The sequence below is a fragment of the Rhinolophus hipposideros genome, assembly GCF_964194185.1.
Source record: "Rhinolophus hipposideros genome assembly, chromosome: 8".
NCBI lineage: Eukaryota > Metazoa > Chordata > Mammalia > Chiroptera > Rhinolophidae > Rhinolophus > Rhinolophus hipposideros.
The window spans coordinates 67,525,071-67,544,213 of NC_138054.1; the positions used below are offsets into that span (position 1 = coordinate 67,525,071).

Sequence of the window (19,143 nt, forward strand, 5' to 3'; positions counted from 1 at the left end):
GGGATCCCAAAAGGCTACACCCTCTCGATGCGGAAGAATTGGAAGTGGAATAGCTGAAGAGGAATTTACAGGCTGAGGTCAAATTACCTGTCTCAAGTCTTGATCTTGTGGTCAGGTAGTCAGGTAGTCTCTGACTGGGACGCCACCAGCCTGGCAAAAGCAAATACAAATCCTCTCTGGAGAAAAGCATTATAATTGTAGGCCTTAAATCGTTCCTACACATCAGTTTTCATAGAAATGTTATGTACAGAATTAAAGATAAACAAGTACACAAGGAAACTAGACTCTTTTTGGTATTTCAGCAGAAACACAAACAACAGAAATAGACATGCAAAAACAACTTCTTGTGAAATTGTCAGATGCAAACTATAAAATAATTTATATTTTCTTTGTTCAAAGAAATAAAAGATAACTCAGACAGGTATGATAGGTACCTGGAAATAATAAAAAGTGATAGAACAGGTATAAAGAAAAAAACTAAATAGAAATTCTATGACTGAGAAATACAATAACAAATTAAGAATTCAGTGAATGCATCTAACAGCAGATTAGACATAGCTGAATAGAGAATAAATGAAATGGAATGTAGCTCAGAAGAGATTATCTAGAATGAAGCATTAAGAAACAAAAGGCTAGGATATATAGAAGAGAGGATAAAAGACATAGATAATACAGTGAAAGATCTAGCATAAGTTTAAGAAGCTAGGGCAGAGACAGTATTTGAAGAGATAATGGCTGAATGTTTTTCAGTACCTATGAAAGCAACCAAATCACAGATATAAGAACTCAATAACTCCCTAACAAGATAAATGAAAAGAAATCCACATCTAGACACATTATAATAAAACTGCAAAAAACCGAAGACAAAGAGAAAATCTTAAAAGTGGCTGTGGTGGTTTTAAAGTATGTTCACACCTCCCTCCAACAGGTGACTAATTCCTCTCTTCTTGAATGTGAGGCAGACTTACTTCTAAAGAATAGAATGTAGTAGAAGTGATAGTGTGTGATTTTACAAAGTAAGTCATAAAAGACATTGCTACTTCTACCTTGCACATTCCTTGATTGCTTACTCTGAGGAAAGCCAGATGAATAACCAGCATCGAGTTTCCAGCCATATGAGTGAGCCATCTTGGAAGTGTATCCTCTAGCCCCAGTCAAGCCTTCAGTGACTCCAACCTCAGCCAACATCTTTGCATATTTAATGCATCCTGAGCCAGAACCTCCCATCTAAGCAGCTTCTGAATTATTGACCCCTGAAAAATGTGAGATTAAAAAACTTCTTTGAGGCCATTAAGTTTTAGAGTTGTTATGCAGCAATTGCTAACTAATACAGAGGCAAAACTTGATAACTAAAATAAGTGGCATTATGAGAGCAAACTCAGCAAAGAAAGCCAGAAGACAGTGCAAGGAAATCTTCAATGTTTTGTGAGAAAATAATTGACAAATCAGAGTTAGTCAATGCAGAGAAAAACAATCCTTTAAGAATAAAGGTGAAATAAAGACATTTTCAGACAAACGAAAACAAACTTTGCCACCAGCTGACTATATTGAAGGCAATTCTCAAAGTTGAACTTCACGCAGAAATAAAATGATTCCAGATGAAAGGACAAAGATGTAAAAAGAAAAGAAAAACAAAGAAAGCAGAACGTGACTAAATCTAAATGAGCATTAATGATATACACTGAAAAAAATCTTAATAATTTGTGAGGTTTTAAAAAATATAATTAAAATACCCAAGAATAATAGCATATAGGTCAGGACGGGGAGCGAATGGAGTTAAAGTATTCTAATTTAAAATATAACACTTTAACTAAGTGTTAACTAAGTTAAACTAAGTTAAAGTACTCTAAGGACTATCTTTGAAGAGAGTAGAGGTATTCATTAACATTAAATTTATAACAATAAATAAGTAAAAAATGTACATTGTTAGCTGGGATACTTATATTATTGAATATGAAAACCTATTATAAAGTTACAGTAATTAAGACAATGAGGTAGGTATTGCTGCAAGAATAGGTAAACTAAAAAATGGAACAGGTTGATGAGTTCCGATTCAGACAAACACATCAACCATCACCTGATTTATGACAAGGGTGGGGGAAAAGAAGTTCTTTCTAATAAATTGGTACTGGGTCAATTGCATATTCATACTGACTCCTACTTTATAACACAAAAACCAGTCCGGATGGTTTGCAGAGCTAAATGTGACAGGTAAAACAATAAAACTTTAGATGCTAGTAGGAGAATATTTTTACAACTTGGGAATAGGCATAGATTTATTACATGGAGTAAAAAATGATAAACATAAAAAAACTCTGAAAAATTAACCTGATAAAAATTAAGGACCAGACATTTCAGATACTCCTAGTGAAAGTATAAATTGGTACAACTTTTTTTGAAAAGTATTTGGCAGTAAAGCCGAAGGTTATGACCCAGCAATCCCATCCCTGATATATACCTAACAGAAATGCATACACACATTCATCAAAAGATACATACTAGAATGTTCATAGCACACTCTTTATATTAGCCCCAAACTGGACACTACTACTCAAATGCCTATCAACAGTGGAATGGGTAAATAAATATTTCACTATCACAAAATGGAGTATGCACAGCAATGAAAATAAACATACTACAATTACACACAATGAATCTCACACAGTGTTGAGCAAAGACACAAAAGAATACACATCATGTGATTCCATTTATATAAAGTACACAAATTCAAGTATGGTGTTAGATACTACCCTTTGGAGGATAATGACTTGAAGAGGGCAGAGGGATGCTTCTGGAATGCTATAATTTCTGTTTCTTAATCTATGAGCTGGTTATATCGATATATTTAATTTTGAAGATTCATCAAGATATTTATATGTATGCACTTTTCTGGATGATTATAATTTAACGCATGCTAAAACTTTCAGGGCAACCACTAAAAGAACAGGAGTAACTTCAAATTAATAAAGAGGGTGAAAAAATACTAAAATATAATCAATCCAAAAGAGAATAGCTATAAGAAAGGAGGAGCTGTTTTATAGAGGGTAATCAAGGAATGTCCCTCTGATGAGATGCTATTTGAATCAAAACCTGACGGAAGTCAGGAAGTGAACCGTGATGATATCTAGAGAAAGAGCATTCAGCAAGCCAAAGGCCCGGAAGGGGGAGCGTTTGTGGGCATGTGCATGGACCAGCAAGGAATCCACAGAATTTTTTGATGGATTGAATGTAGAGTTAAAGAGGAGTCAAGGATGATTCTGACTGAGCAATTAGATGTTCTATTTACGGAGGTAAGAAATACTGGAGGTAGAGCACTTCAGAAATGGACTTGTTAAATTTCAGATGCCTCATACACATCCAAGAGTCAAGCATGTACTTGGAATTAAGAATCTGATGTGCAGACAGAGTTTGGAGTTGGAAATACAAATTTGGGTGTGTTATGGTCTGAAAGATTGTGTCCCCTCAAAATTCATATGCTGAAATCCTAATGCCCAATGTGATGGTAGTTAGGAGGTGGGGCCTTTGGGAGGTGCTTAGGTCATAAGGGTAGAACCTTCATGAATGGATTAATGCTCTTCAAAAAGAGACCCCAGAGGACTCCCTAGCCCCTTCCACATGTGAGGCCCTATCCAGAAAATGGCAGTCTGGAACCCAGAAGAAGACCTTCACCAGAACCCAACCACGCTGATGTCCTGATCTTGAATTTCCAGCTCCAAAACTGCAAGCAGTATATTTCTACTGTTTATAAGCCACCGAGCCTATATTTGTTATAGCAACTAGAATGAACTAAGGTAGGGTGTTAAAAACATACACATATGGAGTTGAGGGTGTTTGCAAAGGCATGACTAAAAGCTGGGTGGGGAGAGAAAGGAAGACACTTGGTATTTCTAAACGTGTTTATTTTACCCTCACCCTTCTTTGGTAATTGGTTGGGCAAAGATTTTTAGGCTGAAGGTCATTTTTTTTCCTCAAAATTTTGAAGATGTTGTTTGATTATTATTGTGGGAAGTCTAAGGCTTTTCTGATTCCCATATACCATGTTTCCCCGAAAATAAGACCTAGCCGGACCATCAGCTCTAACGCATCTTTTGGAGCAAAAATTAATATAAGACCCGGTATTATATTATATATTATATTAAAGACTCGGTCTTATATTATAGTGAAATAAGACTGGGTATTGTTAGGTTTCTGAATGTTAGGTCTCAGGGACCTTGACTTACAGACAGAGCCATGTCTGCAAGGAAACAACAAAGTGTCTGTTGGCCTGCACCTGCAGACAGAGCCAAACAATACTACCCTGTCAACACAGCCACTATAAAACCCTCCTCACCCCCTCCTTTGGGGTTGCATCTCCTTTAGGCGTGCAGCCCAGACTGTAGCAGTCTTTGCTCAGTCTGATATACTTTTCTGTCTTACAATAAAAACTTTAATTTGCCTGACCACATGCAGAGGGAGGAATGTGTGTGTAGCAGCCTGCTGTAGGGGGCTGGTGAGGGGACCTTGGGAATCTATAGAATTCCAACCAATCCCAATTTTCAGCCTGTCATCTTCTATGATGTCCAGTGTCTCCAAGGCCTCAGCCTTCCCAGGGACCTCCTATTGCCTGTATACTTTGCTGTAGGCCCTGCTAAATCAGCAACCACTCTTATTACCAAAAATGTGTTGACATCTCCTGTCTGCTACTGTATTCTTCCCTGCTGCTGTATTCTTTCATCCATCCTGTTTTTTATTAACTCATACTTACATAACAAAGATAGCTCATGTCATTAATCAGCCATATTTAACTGCATTTCTGACAAATTAACTTAAAAATACCCTTCCATATTATGTTGGTTATAATTCACAGTTCTTAGAAGTCTATAAATTCTATTCATTTGCAAAGCAATAAATAAATAAACAAATAAATAAATGGAAAGAAAAGGCTCTTACCTATAAAATCTAGGTAGGAAAGTATACGGTATACACAATTCAATTCAGTTCAAATAAAAACAATTGAACAAATAGTTGAGTCCCTACTGTGTGCCAGGCAGTTGTAGGTACTTGTGATACATCAGTGAGAATAACAGAGCCTTGCCCTCATGGAGCTTACATACTACTATGGAAAGACAATAGTAAACAATAAGCACAACAAATATGTAAAAATATCTAGTATTTTAGGTAATATATGATGGAAAAATAAAAAGTAGAGCAAGTTAAGGGGTTTGGGAAATGTTGGAGTCGGGGAGTAAGGAACAGGTTGCAATATGAAGTACCATGGTCAGGACAGGCTTCAATGAAAAGGCAACATTTGAGCAATGATGAGAAGGGTGCAGGATAGCTAAAGGAACAGGCCTGATGTCAGGAACAAGGCTGGAGTTCATGAGGGAAGTCTGGGCTGGAGACATGAGCTTGGAAGTTAAATAGAGACGGCATTTTGTGCTGTAGGACGATGAGGTCACTAAGGGACCCTGGAGAAAAGTGACAGTCATGCCTTTCACTGAAAGAAGCCATCAGAGAAACCCAAACTCTTAGGAAATGTAAGAGCACAGAAACATGGTGAACATACGTAAGGAACAGTGTGTATCCCCTCTGTCCTTTGGCCCATCAAAGTTATACAAGGCCTTCAGAACTAGAGGCCAGTTCAATAAAAAAAGTAAATGTAGTAAAAGAAAAAAAAATCAAGAGATAGTATCTATTCTGGATTTATACTTTTACTTTTGATAGTTCACACTTATAAATCTCAGGCAATTGAATTGTTCTGCCATTTAAGAATAAGAAGTTGAACTTGACCTACCTCCAATTATTTTTGGAAGGATGTGGTATCTACTAAGCGTAGTGAAGTACTATGAGTCAATTGCTCCACTTCTTCTCTCACACTGCCCTGCCTCAAAATAGCCCCTGCAGTCACCTCCTTTGCTGTCTTTAATGGGCCCCTAGATACGTTGTTCTGAGGGCTATCTCCCAGTTCCTCTCAATCAACCAAAAGCACACTTTCAATCTAATACTGTATCCTTATCAAAGGGAAAGTTAAAAAAATTAAAATAGTAACCATCAATCTCAATATATCCATCTTAAAAAAGTCATCAATATATATTAAGGAATTATGGCCTAATCTTTTTATGTGTAATAGTGGCATGTGGTTATGTTTTAAGAGTGCTTATCTTTCAGAGATACATCCCAAAGTACTTATGAATGGACAAAATAAGTATCGTTATACATTAAAGTCTTCATAAATATCTCCAAAAATAATTCATAGGCTTCCACAACAGCATTACAAATGTAGTTTTTTAAATTCTTGCAACAAAATATCAAAGAAATTGATAAGGGGATAAGACTTATGGCACAGATATACACAAACATACTAATTTGACATTAAATGAGTTTCTTGCCATTAGTCATTATGCTATAGCAGAAATGGCAAACTACAGCTCTTGGACTAAAGGCAATCCAACACCTGTTTCTTAAATAAAATTTATTGGAACACACCTACATCCATTAATTTATGTCAGTTCTCAAGTAGGCACAATCTCGACCCCTAGGGAACATCTAGTAACGTCTGGAAACATTTTTGGTTGTCACTATGGGTGGGGGAATAGCTGGCATCTACTATGGGCATCTTGTGACCAGAGATATTGCTAAACAGTGCATAGGACAGCTGCCCATAACAAAGTATCCAGCCCAAAATATCAGCAATGGCAAGGTTGAGATACCCTGGTTTACGTGTGGTAGAGTTGAGTATTTCTGACAGATGCCTCATGACCCACAACACCTAACATATTTACTATCTGGCCTTTTATGGAAAAGGTTTGCCAATTCTTCTCTATAAGAAACCATAAAATATATACAAGTACCTCATGGATAGTAGGTTATCTATCAGTTCTAGAAAGCTTCTTTTAACATTATTTCTTCCAGAAATGAGCCAACCAATATTTTTATTTATACCTCTTTTAGCCATACAAAGCGCTATAGTAAAAGTTGTTTTGATACATTAAAGGCATATTTAAAACAGTGATTCTCAAAAGCCAGTCCACAGATCACTGACCTGCCATGATGTTTTCACTGGCCCACAGTAAAATGAGAAAAATAAAGACAAATTTAGGAGATTTTCATAAAGCTGACTTAATTCAATGTAAAGGGCTATTCTTTATGATTATATCCCTCCTGTATTTTAAATGCCCTTGCTTTTCTGAAACAATGCTGATAATAGGTGTTTTTTTTTAAAATATGGCAAAATAATATTTGTAACATTTGGTTAAACCAATAAAAAATATTATTGGTTCTTAAAATCCATAAGTCAGAAAACTACTAATTTAGAGGCTTTTGTTCCAATATGAGGATTTTTTGATGTTGAACATATTTCACATATTGTTGCTGAAGGTATTTCTTAAATGTGTTTTGCAATGTCTAAGAAGTGATGAACTACAGCTGAAGGCTTTTCCACATTCATTACAATCATAAGGTTTTTCTCCAGTATGAATTCTCTGATGTTTAGCAAAGGATGAATCATGCCTAAAGGCTTTCCCACAATGGTTGCACTCATAAGGTTTCACTCCAGTGTGTACTCTCTGATGAATAGAAAGATGTATTCTCTGGCTAAAGGCTTTCCCACATTCCTTACATTTATATGGTCTTTCTCCAGTATGAGTTCTCTGGTGTTGAGTTAGGTATGTGCTGTGGCTGAAGGTTTTACTGCATACATTACAAATATAGGGTTTCACACCAGTATGAATAATCTCATGTTGCCTGAGGTGTCTAATCTGAAAGAATGCTTTTCCACAGTCTTTGCATGTAAAAGGTTTCTCTCTAACATGAGTTCTCACATGCTGGATCAGCCCAATGCTCTGGCTGAATGCTTTCTCACACACACCACATTCATAGGGCTTCTCCCCAGTATGAATTCTCACATGCTGAGTAAGAGATGAAGGGTGTCTGAAGGTTTTCCCACATTCCTTACATTCATAGGGTTTCTCACCAGTATGGATTCTCTGATGTGGAATAAGGGATGAACTTTGGCTAAAGGCTTTTCCACATTCTTTACATCTGAAAGGTTTCTCTCCAGTATGAATTCTCATGTGTTCTGTAAGGTGAATGAGCTGTTTGAAGATTTTTTCACAAATACTACATTCAAAGGTTTTCATTCTTGTATAACTCCTTGAATGATTAATCAAATCTAAATTGTATCTACTTCTCCTTCTACGTTTGTCATATTTATGGTCTCTTTTTCTTGGAGGACCTACTGGGCCTGGAATAACTTTTGCGCTCACATTAATACTTTTCTCAAATCTGTTAGATTCTTGGCCTCTCCCCTGAGTGAGCATTTTCTTGTGGATCAAGGGAATTTGCCCCTCACTCATTCCTTGGTTTTCCTGGTGGCTTTCAAACTTATCACATCTGGAGACTCTTCCAAATGTGGAATACAAGGTCCTTTTTCTTGTGGACCTTTCCATCATCAGGCCATGGTGTAATTCTTTCCACAAAATATCACTCTTTAAGGTTGACTCTCTGCATTCTGTTTTACTCTCCAAGTCTGAAAGAAATCCAAAAATATAAATAACCCATATTCACTGCATTTTAAAAAATAAATGGACATAGTGAGAATGGGAGGGAAAAACAACAACATATATTAAAGTACAGGAAGCTTGGACTGTCTTCAAATGTGATATTGCCATCTAGAAAACTAATATGAAAGGAAGTGAAGAGTGGTCAAAGGAAGCAATTATAAGTATGTGAGGTGACTTTAAGAAATTGGGAGGGTCCATCCATGTGAACTGCAAGAGGAAATGGAGTAAGAAGAGAGCATTGCTATAAGGGCAAATATCAAGAGATAAGGTTAAGGGAGACAGGCTTCTAATACTATATCATCTCAAGCCCATATTTCTGTGACAAAATTTTATTTTCTTTATTAAAAATTTTTTTAAGTATTTATCTCATACTTTTTACACTTTAAAATAAAACAAATAATATAGGAATGTGTTCACTAAAAAGGGGTAGACTCTCTCAATCTCATCCCCATTCCCTCGAGTCTCTTAGGATTTTGCAACAACATCTGTTCAGAGACTTCCCAACAATATGTTCATGTGAATGTTTGCATTTATGTATCTATGGTCATAAATATACATTTGCTCAAAAACGGGATCATGGTGTGTGTGTGTGTGTGTGTGTGTGTGTATTTTTGCATCTGTTTTATTATTTTTTAACTCAGCTATATCTTTTAGGCCCCCTTCCACCATTTCTGTACATTTAGATTGATCTTATTCTTTGTAACAACTGCACAGCATTCCACTGTATGGACATATCATAATTTTCCCTACTGAAAAATATTTACTATTTTAGTATCCAATTTTTTACCTTCTCATTACACATACATTTGTGTACACTCCTGTCAGTATTTCATAGGATTTACTAAAGAGGAATTATTGGGTCGTGGGTATGTGTGCTCTTAGTGAATGTGAGTGCCTTTCCCTGCAAACTCGAGGTTTTTATCAATCTTTGTAATTTTTGCCTATGTAAGAGGTGAAAAATGGTCTCAATTTGTGCCAAAATATTAACTACATTGTAAAATCTTAAAGGATAGAGAATGTGTATTCTATCCATAGTACATATGGCACACATTTTTGGATGAGGGGTTTCCCTGATTTTTACTCTGTATTTCTATCCTTCCCTTCTGGACCCTGCCCTAAAATATGAATATTTCCTATTTACAGTGAAATCTTATTCTCCAGGATGTCTAACTTCACTTTAGTTATAGCACATACAAAGTGTTCAGTAGTAGCTGGATAGACTTTGGGATGGATTTAAAAAGCAAGTAGAGATGTTTAGATTACTCACTACAGGGAATAGGGAGTCACTTAACTTTCTTTGTAGGAAAAGAACAAGATAAATGTATATTTCAAGTGGCCAAATCTGGCAGTAACACTCAAAATGATTCAGAGAAAGAAAATAAGACTTAACAAATGCAACTAGAAAATCACAGGAATAGGCATAAGATGATGGGAACGTGGCTTAGCACTTCATCAACACACATGAAGAGTAGGAACAGATCTAACAGGTTATATCAAAGAAGAAACCATTGGGAATGAGGGGGAAACTGAGAGTCGAAAGCATGATACATTCTTGTTGATACCATGATTTCTAGTCTCAGAGACTGAAAGAACAGGAGTCATGCAGGATGAGAAACTTGTTTGGGAGAGAAGATAGCTTCTGTTTTTGGATGCACTGGGTTGAAAATGACAACAGTGCATCTATATAGAGATGTCTTAAATATGAGGGATGTGTGGGGATAGAGTCCATGTGGATGTATAAGACCAAGATAAAAATAAGGCAAATACAGGTGTCAAAGGGATAGTTGAAACCACCAAATGCATTGGAGGGAGTTTATGAGGAAACAGAATTGCAATGTAAAAGAGAGGCGTCTCAGGGATTGTGGCAGAGGCTGCTTGCTATTCACTGAAATCTGTTCTCCCCATTTTTGAATACCCAACTACACCATAGGCCCCATGCTTCCTTGAATTTGATTGAGTGAAGTGACAAAGGTCTCCCCTGTTAAGTGAATGAGAGTGGAAGTGATGTGAACCACCCCGGGTTGGCCCATAAAGTGAGTTCCTCTTTGCACTTATATGACCGCTGGCTAAATTCAGATGATGAGAAGGCCCTGAGAGGATTATGGAGCCACCATCTGGAAGAAATCCTGGTCCCAGAGTTGCCAGGTGGAAAAGAACTGTCCATTGAACTAAACAGTTCCCCCAGACCAGTATATAAGCAAGAAATTCCTACTCTGTTTGAGCCAAATTTTACAGTCTATTTACTACAGTAGTTTAGCCTATCCTAACAAAGGTGTAAATGATACATCTGTATTAAAAAGGATGTTGAGGGCCGACCTGGGGACTCAGGCTATAGGAGCTCTGTGCTCCTAACTCCGAAGGCTGCCGGTTTGATTCCCACATGGGCCAGTGGGCTCTCAACCACAAGGCTGCCAGTTCAACCCTTCAAGTTCCGCAAGGGATGATGGGCGCCTCCCCCTGCAACTAAGATTGAACACGGCACCTTGAGCTGAGCTGCCACTGAACTCCTGGATGGCTCAGTTGGTTGGAGCGTGTCCTCTCAACCACAAGGTTGCCGGTTCGACTCCCGCAAGGGATGGTGAGCTGCGCCCCCTGCAACTAGAAAATGGCAACTGGACCTGGAGCTGAGCTGCGCCCTCCACAACTAAGACTGAAAGGACAACAACTTGACTTAGAAAAAAAAATGTCTTGGAAGGACACACTGTTCCCCAATAAAGTCCTGTTCCCCTTCCCCAATAAAATCTTTAAGAAAAAAAAAAAGAATATTGATGAGAAGTACCAAAAAAACAACAACAACAGAGAGAGGAGACAAAAATTATTAAACTAGCTGTTGAAGGAAAGGATACCAAGAAGGTGATGAGGTCTAGATAATCTAATACTGCCTTGTGGAATAGCACCATAAGAAAACAAAATGCAGACTTGGAGTCAGAATGATTAGAATTCAAATACCGACTCCAAGTTGTAGGTAAGCGACCTGTACAAATTTCTTAACCTATGAGGCTTCTTTTCCTCATTTGTAAGATGAGGCTAAAGTCGGCACAGAACTCACAGAGGCCAGCTTGGTAAGTAACTGTCATTATTACTGCTCTTAGAAGTTGAAGAAGACTGTGAAAAGCCACCAGATTTGGTAAGAAGGAATTATGTGGTGATTTCCCAGAGTCATAAATTACCTGAAATAAAAAGTTTACACAAGTTAAAAAGAGAATCAGAATTAAAGCTATGATCACAGAGCAAGATTTAGGGAAAAATTTTAAAAGGAATCATGAGAGAAAGTGATATCCACGATAAAATGACATGAGAACCCAGTAAAGGATGCTGTATTTCATGAGGAGAGATCCATGGAAATCTGAATGTATAAGAGAAAGAAACTATGCTCAGAGTAAGATTTAGAATGCTAGAGAAAGCAAAAAAAGAAATAATGAAAGTCAGGTCAGGAGACATAAAAGTCAGGTCAGGTGAAGACTAACCCTGATGAGGAAGGCCTCTCTTCCTCTGACTCCGGAGAAACTAATGAGAAGAGGCAAGTGCAGAAAAGGGATAACCGAGTAGTAATCAGGTTTCCTGTGGGTTCCATCCAAATGGACTCAGTCTTTCCCCACAGCCTGGAAAAGCCCTTGAGTGGAACTCTCTAGCAAACGTAATGAAGGCCCCATCTGCCTTACTCTTACCTGAACTTGGACCTCCTGAAATATCCCTCTCCATCAGCCAGGGTTCTTCTCCTTTCTCCAACTGGGAAATCACACCAGGTTTGGAAAGCTGGTACCCTGTTCATAGAGAAGAAAAAAACTGTATGTGCTGAGGTCAAAAAGCCATCGCAAGGGGCAGTTGGATGGCTCAGTTGATTAGAGCGCAAGTTCTGAATGACAGGGTTGCTGGTTCGATTCCCACATGGGCCAGTGAGCTGCGCCCTCCACAACTAGATTGAAGACAATGAGCTGCTGCTGAGCTGCTGGAGGGGCGGCCAGATGGCTCAGTTGGTTAGAGCGCAAGCTCTCAACAACAAGGTTACCAGTTCAATTCCCGCATGGGATGGTGGGCTGTGTCCCCTGAAACTAAAGATTGAAAACGGTGACTGGACTTGGAGCTGAGCTGCGCCCTCCACAACTAGATTAAAAGACAACGACTTGGAGCTGATGGGCCCTGGAGAGACACACTGGAGAGACCAATATTCCACAATAAAAAACAAAAAACAAAAAAACAAAACTGATGTGGCTATTCACATGGCTTGAAAAAAAAAAAAAAAAGCCAGCGCAAGAAGTTAAAGAGAGTTCTTTGGTATTCAGATCTTCTGAAAGGTGGAGTAGAAAGACCAGGGCCTAAAAGACCACAGCAATCCTGACTTGGTATTCAGAATGAACTAGAAACATTTAATAGGGGGTCCAAAGCTCAAGCATAGCACTTAACTTAGAAATAAAATTTTTCTTCCAATAGGCACGTTCTAATTCCAAGGGGAGCCCATCCTTACCCACTGCGACCAGGTTCCCATAGTTCTCCAGCATCACCTCCCGGTACAGATTCCGGTGAGCAGGGGCCAGCTGCCCCCACTCCTCCTGGGTGAAGTCCACAGACACGTCCCTGAAGGTCAACTGTTCCTAGAACATCAAATATGTCCCTTTTCAGCCAGAGTTCAGGAAGTTGTCCTGACCTTATCTAATGATAAGAGATTTTAGTCAAGTTTTCCTGGACACCCTCTTGAAAATTGTTGTGCTGATTCTCTGCTGGAAGTTATGAAACAATGCTGAGAGCATGTAAGCTGTCTTTTGCAACTTACAATTTGGCAGAAGGCAAAATACTCATGAATTATTAAAGAAGGTCACAGTAATTTAGATTAAAGACAATAAAGATCAGGAATATTTGAGAAAGAAGGGAGTTCAAAAGGGGCAAAGGCCACAGAGAAGACAGGAACCACTGTTGGGCTGAAAGAATTGGTGAAAATGAGAACATTTCAGCTGGGGTAAAATACCATTAGCTGGGTATTTGTTAGAAAGAAAAGTATGTGAGAATAGCATGTTTCTGGAGGGAGCAAGAATTCCACCTAGTAAGGAAAATTCCTTGATGGAAGCAGACACTCTGTGCTGTAAAGTATAAATGCAGCTTAAAATGTTTTACGTTTTTCCTTCCTCCAGATGCCATCACGGAAGTTTAAGGGTAAGGACTACATTACTTATTTTTACACACACACACACACACACACACACACACCCCACGCACAAGTTTTAAATTTGTTGGACAGAGGTTTGCTAGAAACAAGAGGGCTTCCTGAGGAAGGTTACTACCTATGGGGAAATTACCTGTGAATGAGGATGCAGCCTCATTTCAAACAGGCTAAGAAAATCCAAGTGAAGAAGTCAAAGTCAAAGAAAATCCAGTCCAGGGCTCCTAAAATCTGAGAAACAATTTCAAGAAAGTGACAGGAAACTCCAACCCACCTGGGATTCTGCTATCGGGAGCGCAGGGATCACTTCATTCTCAAAACTTTCTCCCTGGGTCTCATCAGCATCCTGAGAGAGCAGAGCTGGGAAAGAAAAGAGTCATGAGGTTTGCATCTCCCCAATCCCCCAAATCTAAAAACTGCCTGCAGACCTGCTGCATGTGGCTCTTCCCTCAGTACATTCGCAAACAGGGACATTCAGGGCGACTCAAGGGCCTCATGAGGAGGATCAGCAATGCACTGTTTTGGGGATTAAAGTTTCCCAATGTCAGTGCTCATCCAAAAGTACAGATCTGCCAAGCACAACTCTATTCAAAAATTCTTAGAGCTTACCCACTGACAAGAAAGAAAAATCCAAACACTTCACCATGGCCTTCAAGACCCTCCGCAACCAGCACAAAGTTGCTTCTCCACGTACTGTCTCCCCGGAACACCATCCTTCATCTACTGGACACATTCCACCACACTACCCCGTTCACCATTCTTTGAACACACCTGGAGAGCACCCCCCTCAATACTCTCCTCCAAGTCTTACTGGGCGAAAAACTGAGGTATCCTTCTGGACCAGTTCAGGTCAAGTTTTCTGACACCTTTAATAAGAAGCTTCCTCTCCCCTGTATTCCACCAAAGCTTGGTTTTTATCTCTGGTGTCTATCTCAGGCTGCCTATTATATTTATTTTTATAATTCTCTCCCTCAATTGAGTACTATTATGAGTATATGCGTAGAAACTATATCCAGTTCATTTATTCCCCATCTTAAAAGTGTTAAACATAACACCTGCCAAGTTGCTAGAATTCAAGAAACAGTGGCTCTGAATTTGAGGTATTAAAAATATGAATTAGATGGGGTGGGCAGTTAGCTCAGTCGGTTAGAGCATGGTGCTAATAACACCAAGGTTGTCAGTTCCATCCCCACATGGGCCACTGTGACCTGCGCCCTCTTTAAAAAAAAGAATTAGGAATGAAGGCACATGAATTACTGTCCTTGTATTTTTTCCCAACTTTTTATCATGAATATCAAACACCCATGTAGCCACCACGTACATTCAATGACTGTTCACAAACATTTGTCATATTGGCTTCATCTACCTGTATTTTTTTCTAAATCATTTCAAAGTTACAGACATCATGATACTTCATCCAAAAATACTTCAAATAAGGATCTTCTCCTGTATCATCACAATACCAATTGTCACACTTAATAAATTTAACAATAACACCATAGTATCATCTAAATAGTCCATATTCAGATTTCCTCAATTGTTCCCAAACTGTCTTTTGTTCTGGATTTTTTTTTTCCTAACCAGGAGCCAATCAAGGCTCACACATTCAAAGTGGTTGTTATCTCTAGTCTCTTTTACTCTAGAATAGTATTTCCCTTTTTTCCAAGACATTAGTTTTCTAAAGACCAGAAGTCTCACTGTATCCTCATGGTGGGTTTTACCTTATTTCTCCATCCCTTGTGTTTTCTTTAAACCAGAAGTTCAGCCTTTAAGCTTAATTTAGGATCAGGTTAAACATTTTGGCAGGAATACTTCATGGGTGATACCATGTGTTTTACAGTACATTACCCAGAAGGTACCAAATGTCAGGTTATTCCATTATTGGGATACTTGGTTAAGATCTGACTACCAGATCTCACCACTGGAAAAGTACGTTCTTTCCTTGGCATTTAGCAAATAAAGTGTTGGGGAGATACTTTGACATCATGTGAATAACCTGTTTCCCATCAACCTTTCAATTATTTCATTTACGGTAAAATATTCTATCATTTCTTCTACATTTATTATTGTCAGGTATTTTCCGTAAACAGCTTTCCCTCAACAACTGGAAATGATCTAAAAATCAAGATAAACGCATCCTTCATTTCCAGAATAACCTATTTTCAAAGTAAGAAATCAGTGTGTTCATCACCACCAACGTTGGCAAATGAGTTTTTCTCCCCTTCTTTCTCTACTTTAAATGTCATCATGAACTTGGGGAGTTTTATTTATTCAAGATGTTACAATGAATTTGGACACATTTGTCCAGTGGAAGCCCCTTGAAGCTGGCTACTGCATCCGTCTGATAAGTGTCCATCAGTCCTTGAGCTCCTCCTTGCTTTCTGGCACAAGATACCCCAGGCTCACCTGCTACTCTCCCTGCTGCCTTCTACTTATGACCTAGCCACCAACCACCGTGTCAGGTCTCTCATTTGATTCACAATTCCTCACTGTAAAGTCAGGAAAACCAGCCGAGCCCTCCCTGCCCCACACGCCCATGGGGAAGACGAAAAGAAAGAACATATAAAGCCATGGCACTGAAATATTGGTTATAGGTTGAATTGACCATAACTACTCAGGGAAACCCCAGACCGGGAACCATAATCAAGGCTCCAAAAACCTCTTGTCCAGTGGTCTCCCCGAGAGATGCTCCTGCTGAGCTGTCCACCTGCCTTCCCCCCCCAGGGGCTGTCGTTGCTTTTCCTCCCCCCCCCCCATCCCTCAGTGGTTCTCACCTTCTCCTCCAAACATCTTAGTCACGTCCTCCCACAGGGGCGCCCCCTCTTCGGCCTTCCTGGGCTGGCGCAACTTGCCCCAGGTGCTGGCCTTGGCGGGCAGGGTGACGAGCGGCCGCGGCAGCACGACGACCTCGGCTCTCCTTTCTGGGGGACGCCACAGGGCGGACACTGCTGATTGGGCTTGTCCACTACTGACGAGGAAACTCTACATGTCGGCTCCCCGGGAGCACAAGTGTCCTCCCTCTCGGGAATCCAGGGCACGTACAGCACCACAGGCCGCGTCTGGACCTTTCAGTGCCAAGGCTCTCCAGGAACACTTCCTGCCCATCGTGAGCTCCCTCCGTCTCCTCCACAAGCAGCTGCAGGCGCCAGGCATTTATCCTGCGCGGCCCCCTCCGCAGCGTCCTGGTGATGCCGGACAGAAAACCTTAGAGTCAGCAGAAGGAGCGGGAAGACTCGGTTACGTGATCAGAATTCTAGACCTTGCGCGAATCCCCGAACAATTTTCACACCAGATACACGGAGACCGTGGATATGCACAGCCCTCGTGGTCCAAACCACTGCTGGAGCCATGCCGCCTACGGCGCTGAGTAAAACCCAATGCTCTGTTTTTAGGCACTGTTATGTCTAAGATAGACTGAGATGTGCGATCGTAGCGGACCTCGGTTTGAATCCCCGCTCCTTCTATGGTGGGTGTGGCAAATCACGTAACCGCTTTAATCCCGTTTCCTCCCCCTCAATAGACAGGATTTGCCAGAGCTGGACGGGCCCGGCCCTGCCCTCGCAGCCTTTGTCTGAGGCCGATTCCCGGGCTTCGGGCTCAGCGCGCGCGGGGCGGAACCGGCGCATCCCCGCCCGTCCTCTCCCCAAGCCCGGCAGAGGCCCTGCTCACCCCTCACCGGCTCGGATCGCACGCCCCGGGCCTACAGCCACGGCCGGACGGCGTCCGCGCAACGCGAAGCTGCGCCCACGCAGCGAGGCCCCGGCCGCTGCGCCTGCGCGAGGTTCCCAGCGTCCTCCGCGGCAGCTCCCTGTCGGCGGCCGCCCCCGGGGGTGCGCGCCCCGCGCTCCCGTCGCTCTCCGCGGCCTTACGGACCGGAACCCGGGTTCCTCCACACACACCCTCCCCCCCACACAGAGACACTGACTAGAACCAGCTCGCCTCTGCCGAGACTACGCATGTGAATGATTTTTTCCTGTGGAGGTTTGAAACACTTGACAATAGGGAAGGAAACACCTGTAGCGCATCTTTGTCTAAACAACGTTGGTATAAAAGAATCCATACCACTGTCACTTCATAATAAACACGTGGAAAAGGATGAAAATGGAATGGAATCCAGTATTTTATTGAAAGATCCGGTAGGGTTTTTTTGTTCTAGTATTCAATAAGTTCTTAAGTCAATCGCTTTCCTTATATTTCTGAAATGTCAGAAAATGCACAAGAGCAAAATAATTATAATCTTATCAAGCAGAGATAACCATCGCTAACATTTGGTACACACACCTACACCCTACACCCTATACACACACACACCAGTGATGTATTTCATGCATTTTTATGTTTTTTGTTTTTTGGGTGTTTGTGTGTGTGTGTGTGTGCAGAAAAATGATCATACTGTAAATGCTGTTTTATTCCTGGGTTTTGTCTCAACGATATAGGAGTACATAATTCCAAGTATATACTTCTACTTCAACAGTTTACAAAATTTACAATTTAGAAAATAGAATAAAACTTTGTAGTTGCTAGCTGTTACGGACTGAATGCTTGTGTCTTCCTCACCTACTCCCCCAAATTCATGTTGAAGCCCTAACCCCCAGTGTAGCTGTATTTGGAGAAAGGAAGTAATTAAGATTAAATGAGATCATAAAGATGGGGCCCTAATCCAATAGGATTGGTATCCTTGTAAGAAAAGACACCAGAGGGCTCTCTTCCTCTCTGTCTTCCTTCCCTCCCAACCTCCTTCACTCCCTCCCTTCCTCTTGAGGATTTAGCAAGAAGGCACCATTTATAAGCCAAGAAGAGAGCTCTCACCAAAAACTGACCCTGTCAGACCTTGATCTGGGATTTCTAGCCTTCAGAACTGTGAGAAAATAAATTTCTATTGTTTAAGCCACCCAGACTAGGATACCTGGTTATAGCAACCCAAGCAGACTAAGTCACTAGCATATAGTATTTACAGAGTATGAGGCTTTGTTCTAAGTGTATTACATATTTTAACTGATTTAGTCCTCGTAACAACCTCTTAAGGTAAGTACCATTATTATTCTCATTTTGCAGATAAGAAAACTGAGGTTTGGAGAAGTTAAGTAACTGGCACTGCATCATGTAGCTTGCAAGTGGTGAATCCACACAGTCTACGCCTCTTCTGCTACTCAACAAAAACACAGCATAAAATACATTATAGTAAAATGTTAATGGTGGAGTCTGGGGGTAGTACACGATTGCGCACTGTAAAATTCTTTCAACTTTTCTGTGTTTGAATATTTTCATAATAAAAATATTAGAAAAATATAGCTAAGGATAAACAACAAGAATGTGGGACATTATAAATAAAACTATAAAAATTACTGATTTAAATGGAGAGAATAGTGACATATACCATATTCATGGATTGGAATAGGACATTCTAAATCCATTACGTTTCTTCCACTTTAATGGAAGAAATCAAAA

At 40.2% G+C, this 19,143-nt stretch overlaps 1 protein-coding gene across 5 annotated transcripts in view; it reads right to left on the reverse strand.

Moving 5' to 3' along the window:
- The window catches only part of ZFP69B (ZFP69 zinc finger protein B), a 20,378-nt gene extending 2,884 nt beyond the window's left edge, over positions 1–17,494 (reverse strand). Inside the window, exons 1-6 of one of the 5 annotated variants that reach the window (XM_081055462.1) lie at positions 17,365–17,465; positions 16,470–16,877; positions 13,970–14,055; positions 13,006–13,132; positions 12,209–12,304; positions 88–150 (exon numbers count right to left, since the gene is read on the reverse strand). In XM_081055462.1, coding sequence (XP_080911588.1) covers positions 88–150; positions 12,209–12,304; positions 13,006–13,132; positions 13,970–14,055; positions 16,470–16,485 — 388 coding nt within the window. In that variant the 5' untranslated portion in view covers positions 16,486–16,877; positions 17,365–17,465. Of the gene's footprint in view, positions 1–87; positions 151–3,881; positions 8,507–12,208; positions 12,305–13,005; positions 13,133–13,969; positions 14,056–16,469; positions 16,900–17,364 lie in introns of those variants that run through there. The other 4 variants (XM_081055458.1, XM_081055461.1, XM_081055459.1 and 1 more) reach the window with 4 other exon arrangements.
- Positions 17,495–19,143: the final 1,649 nt, after the last annotated feature.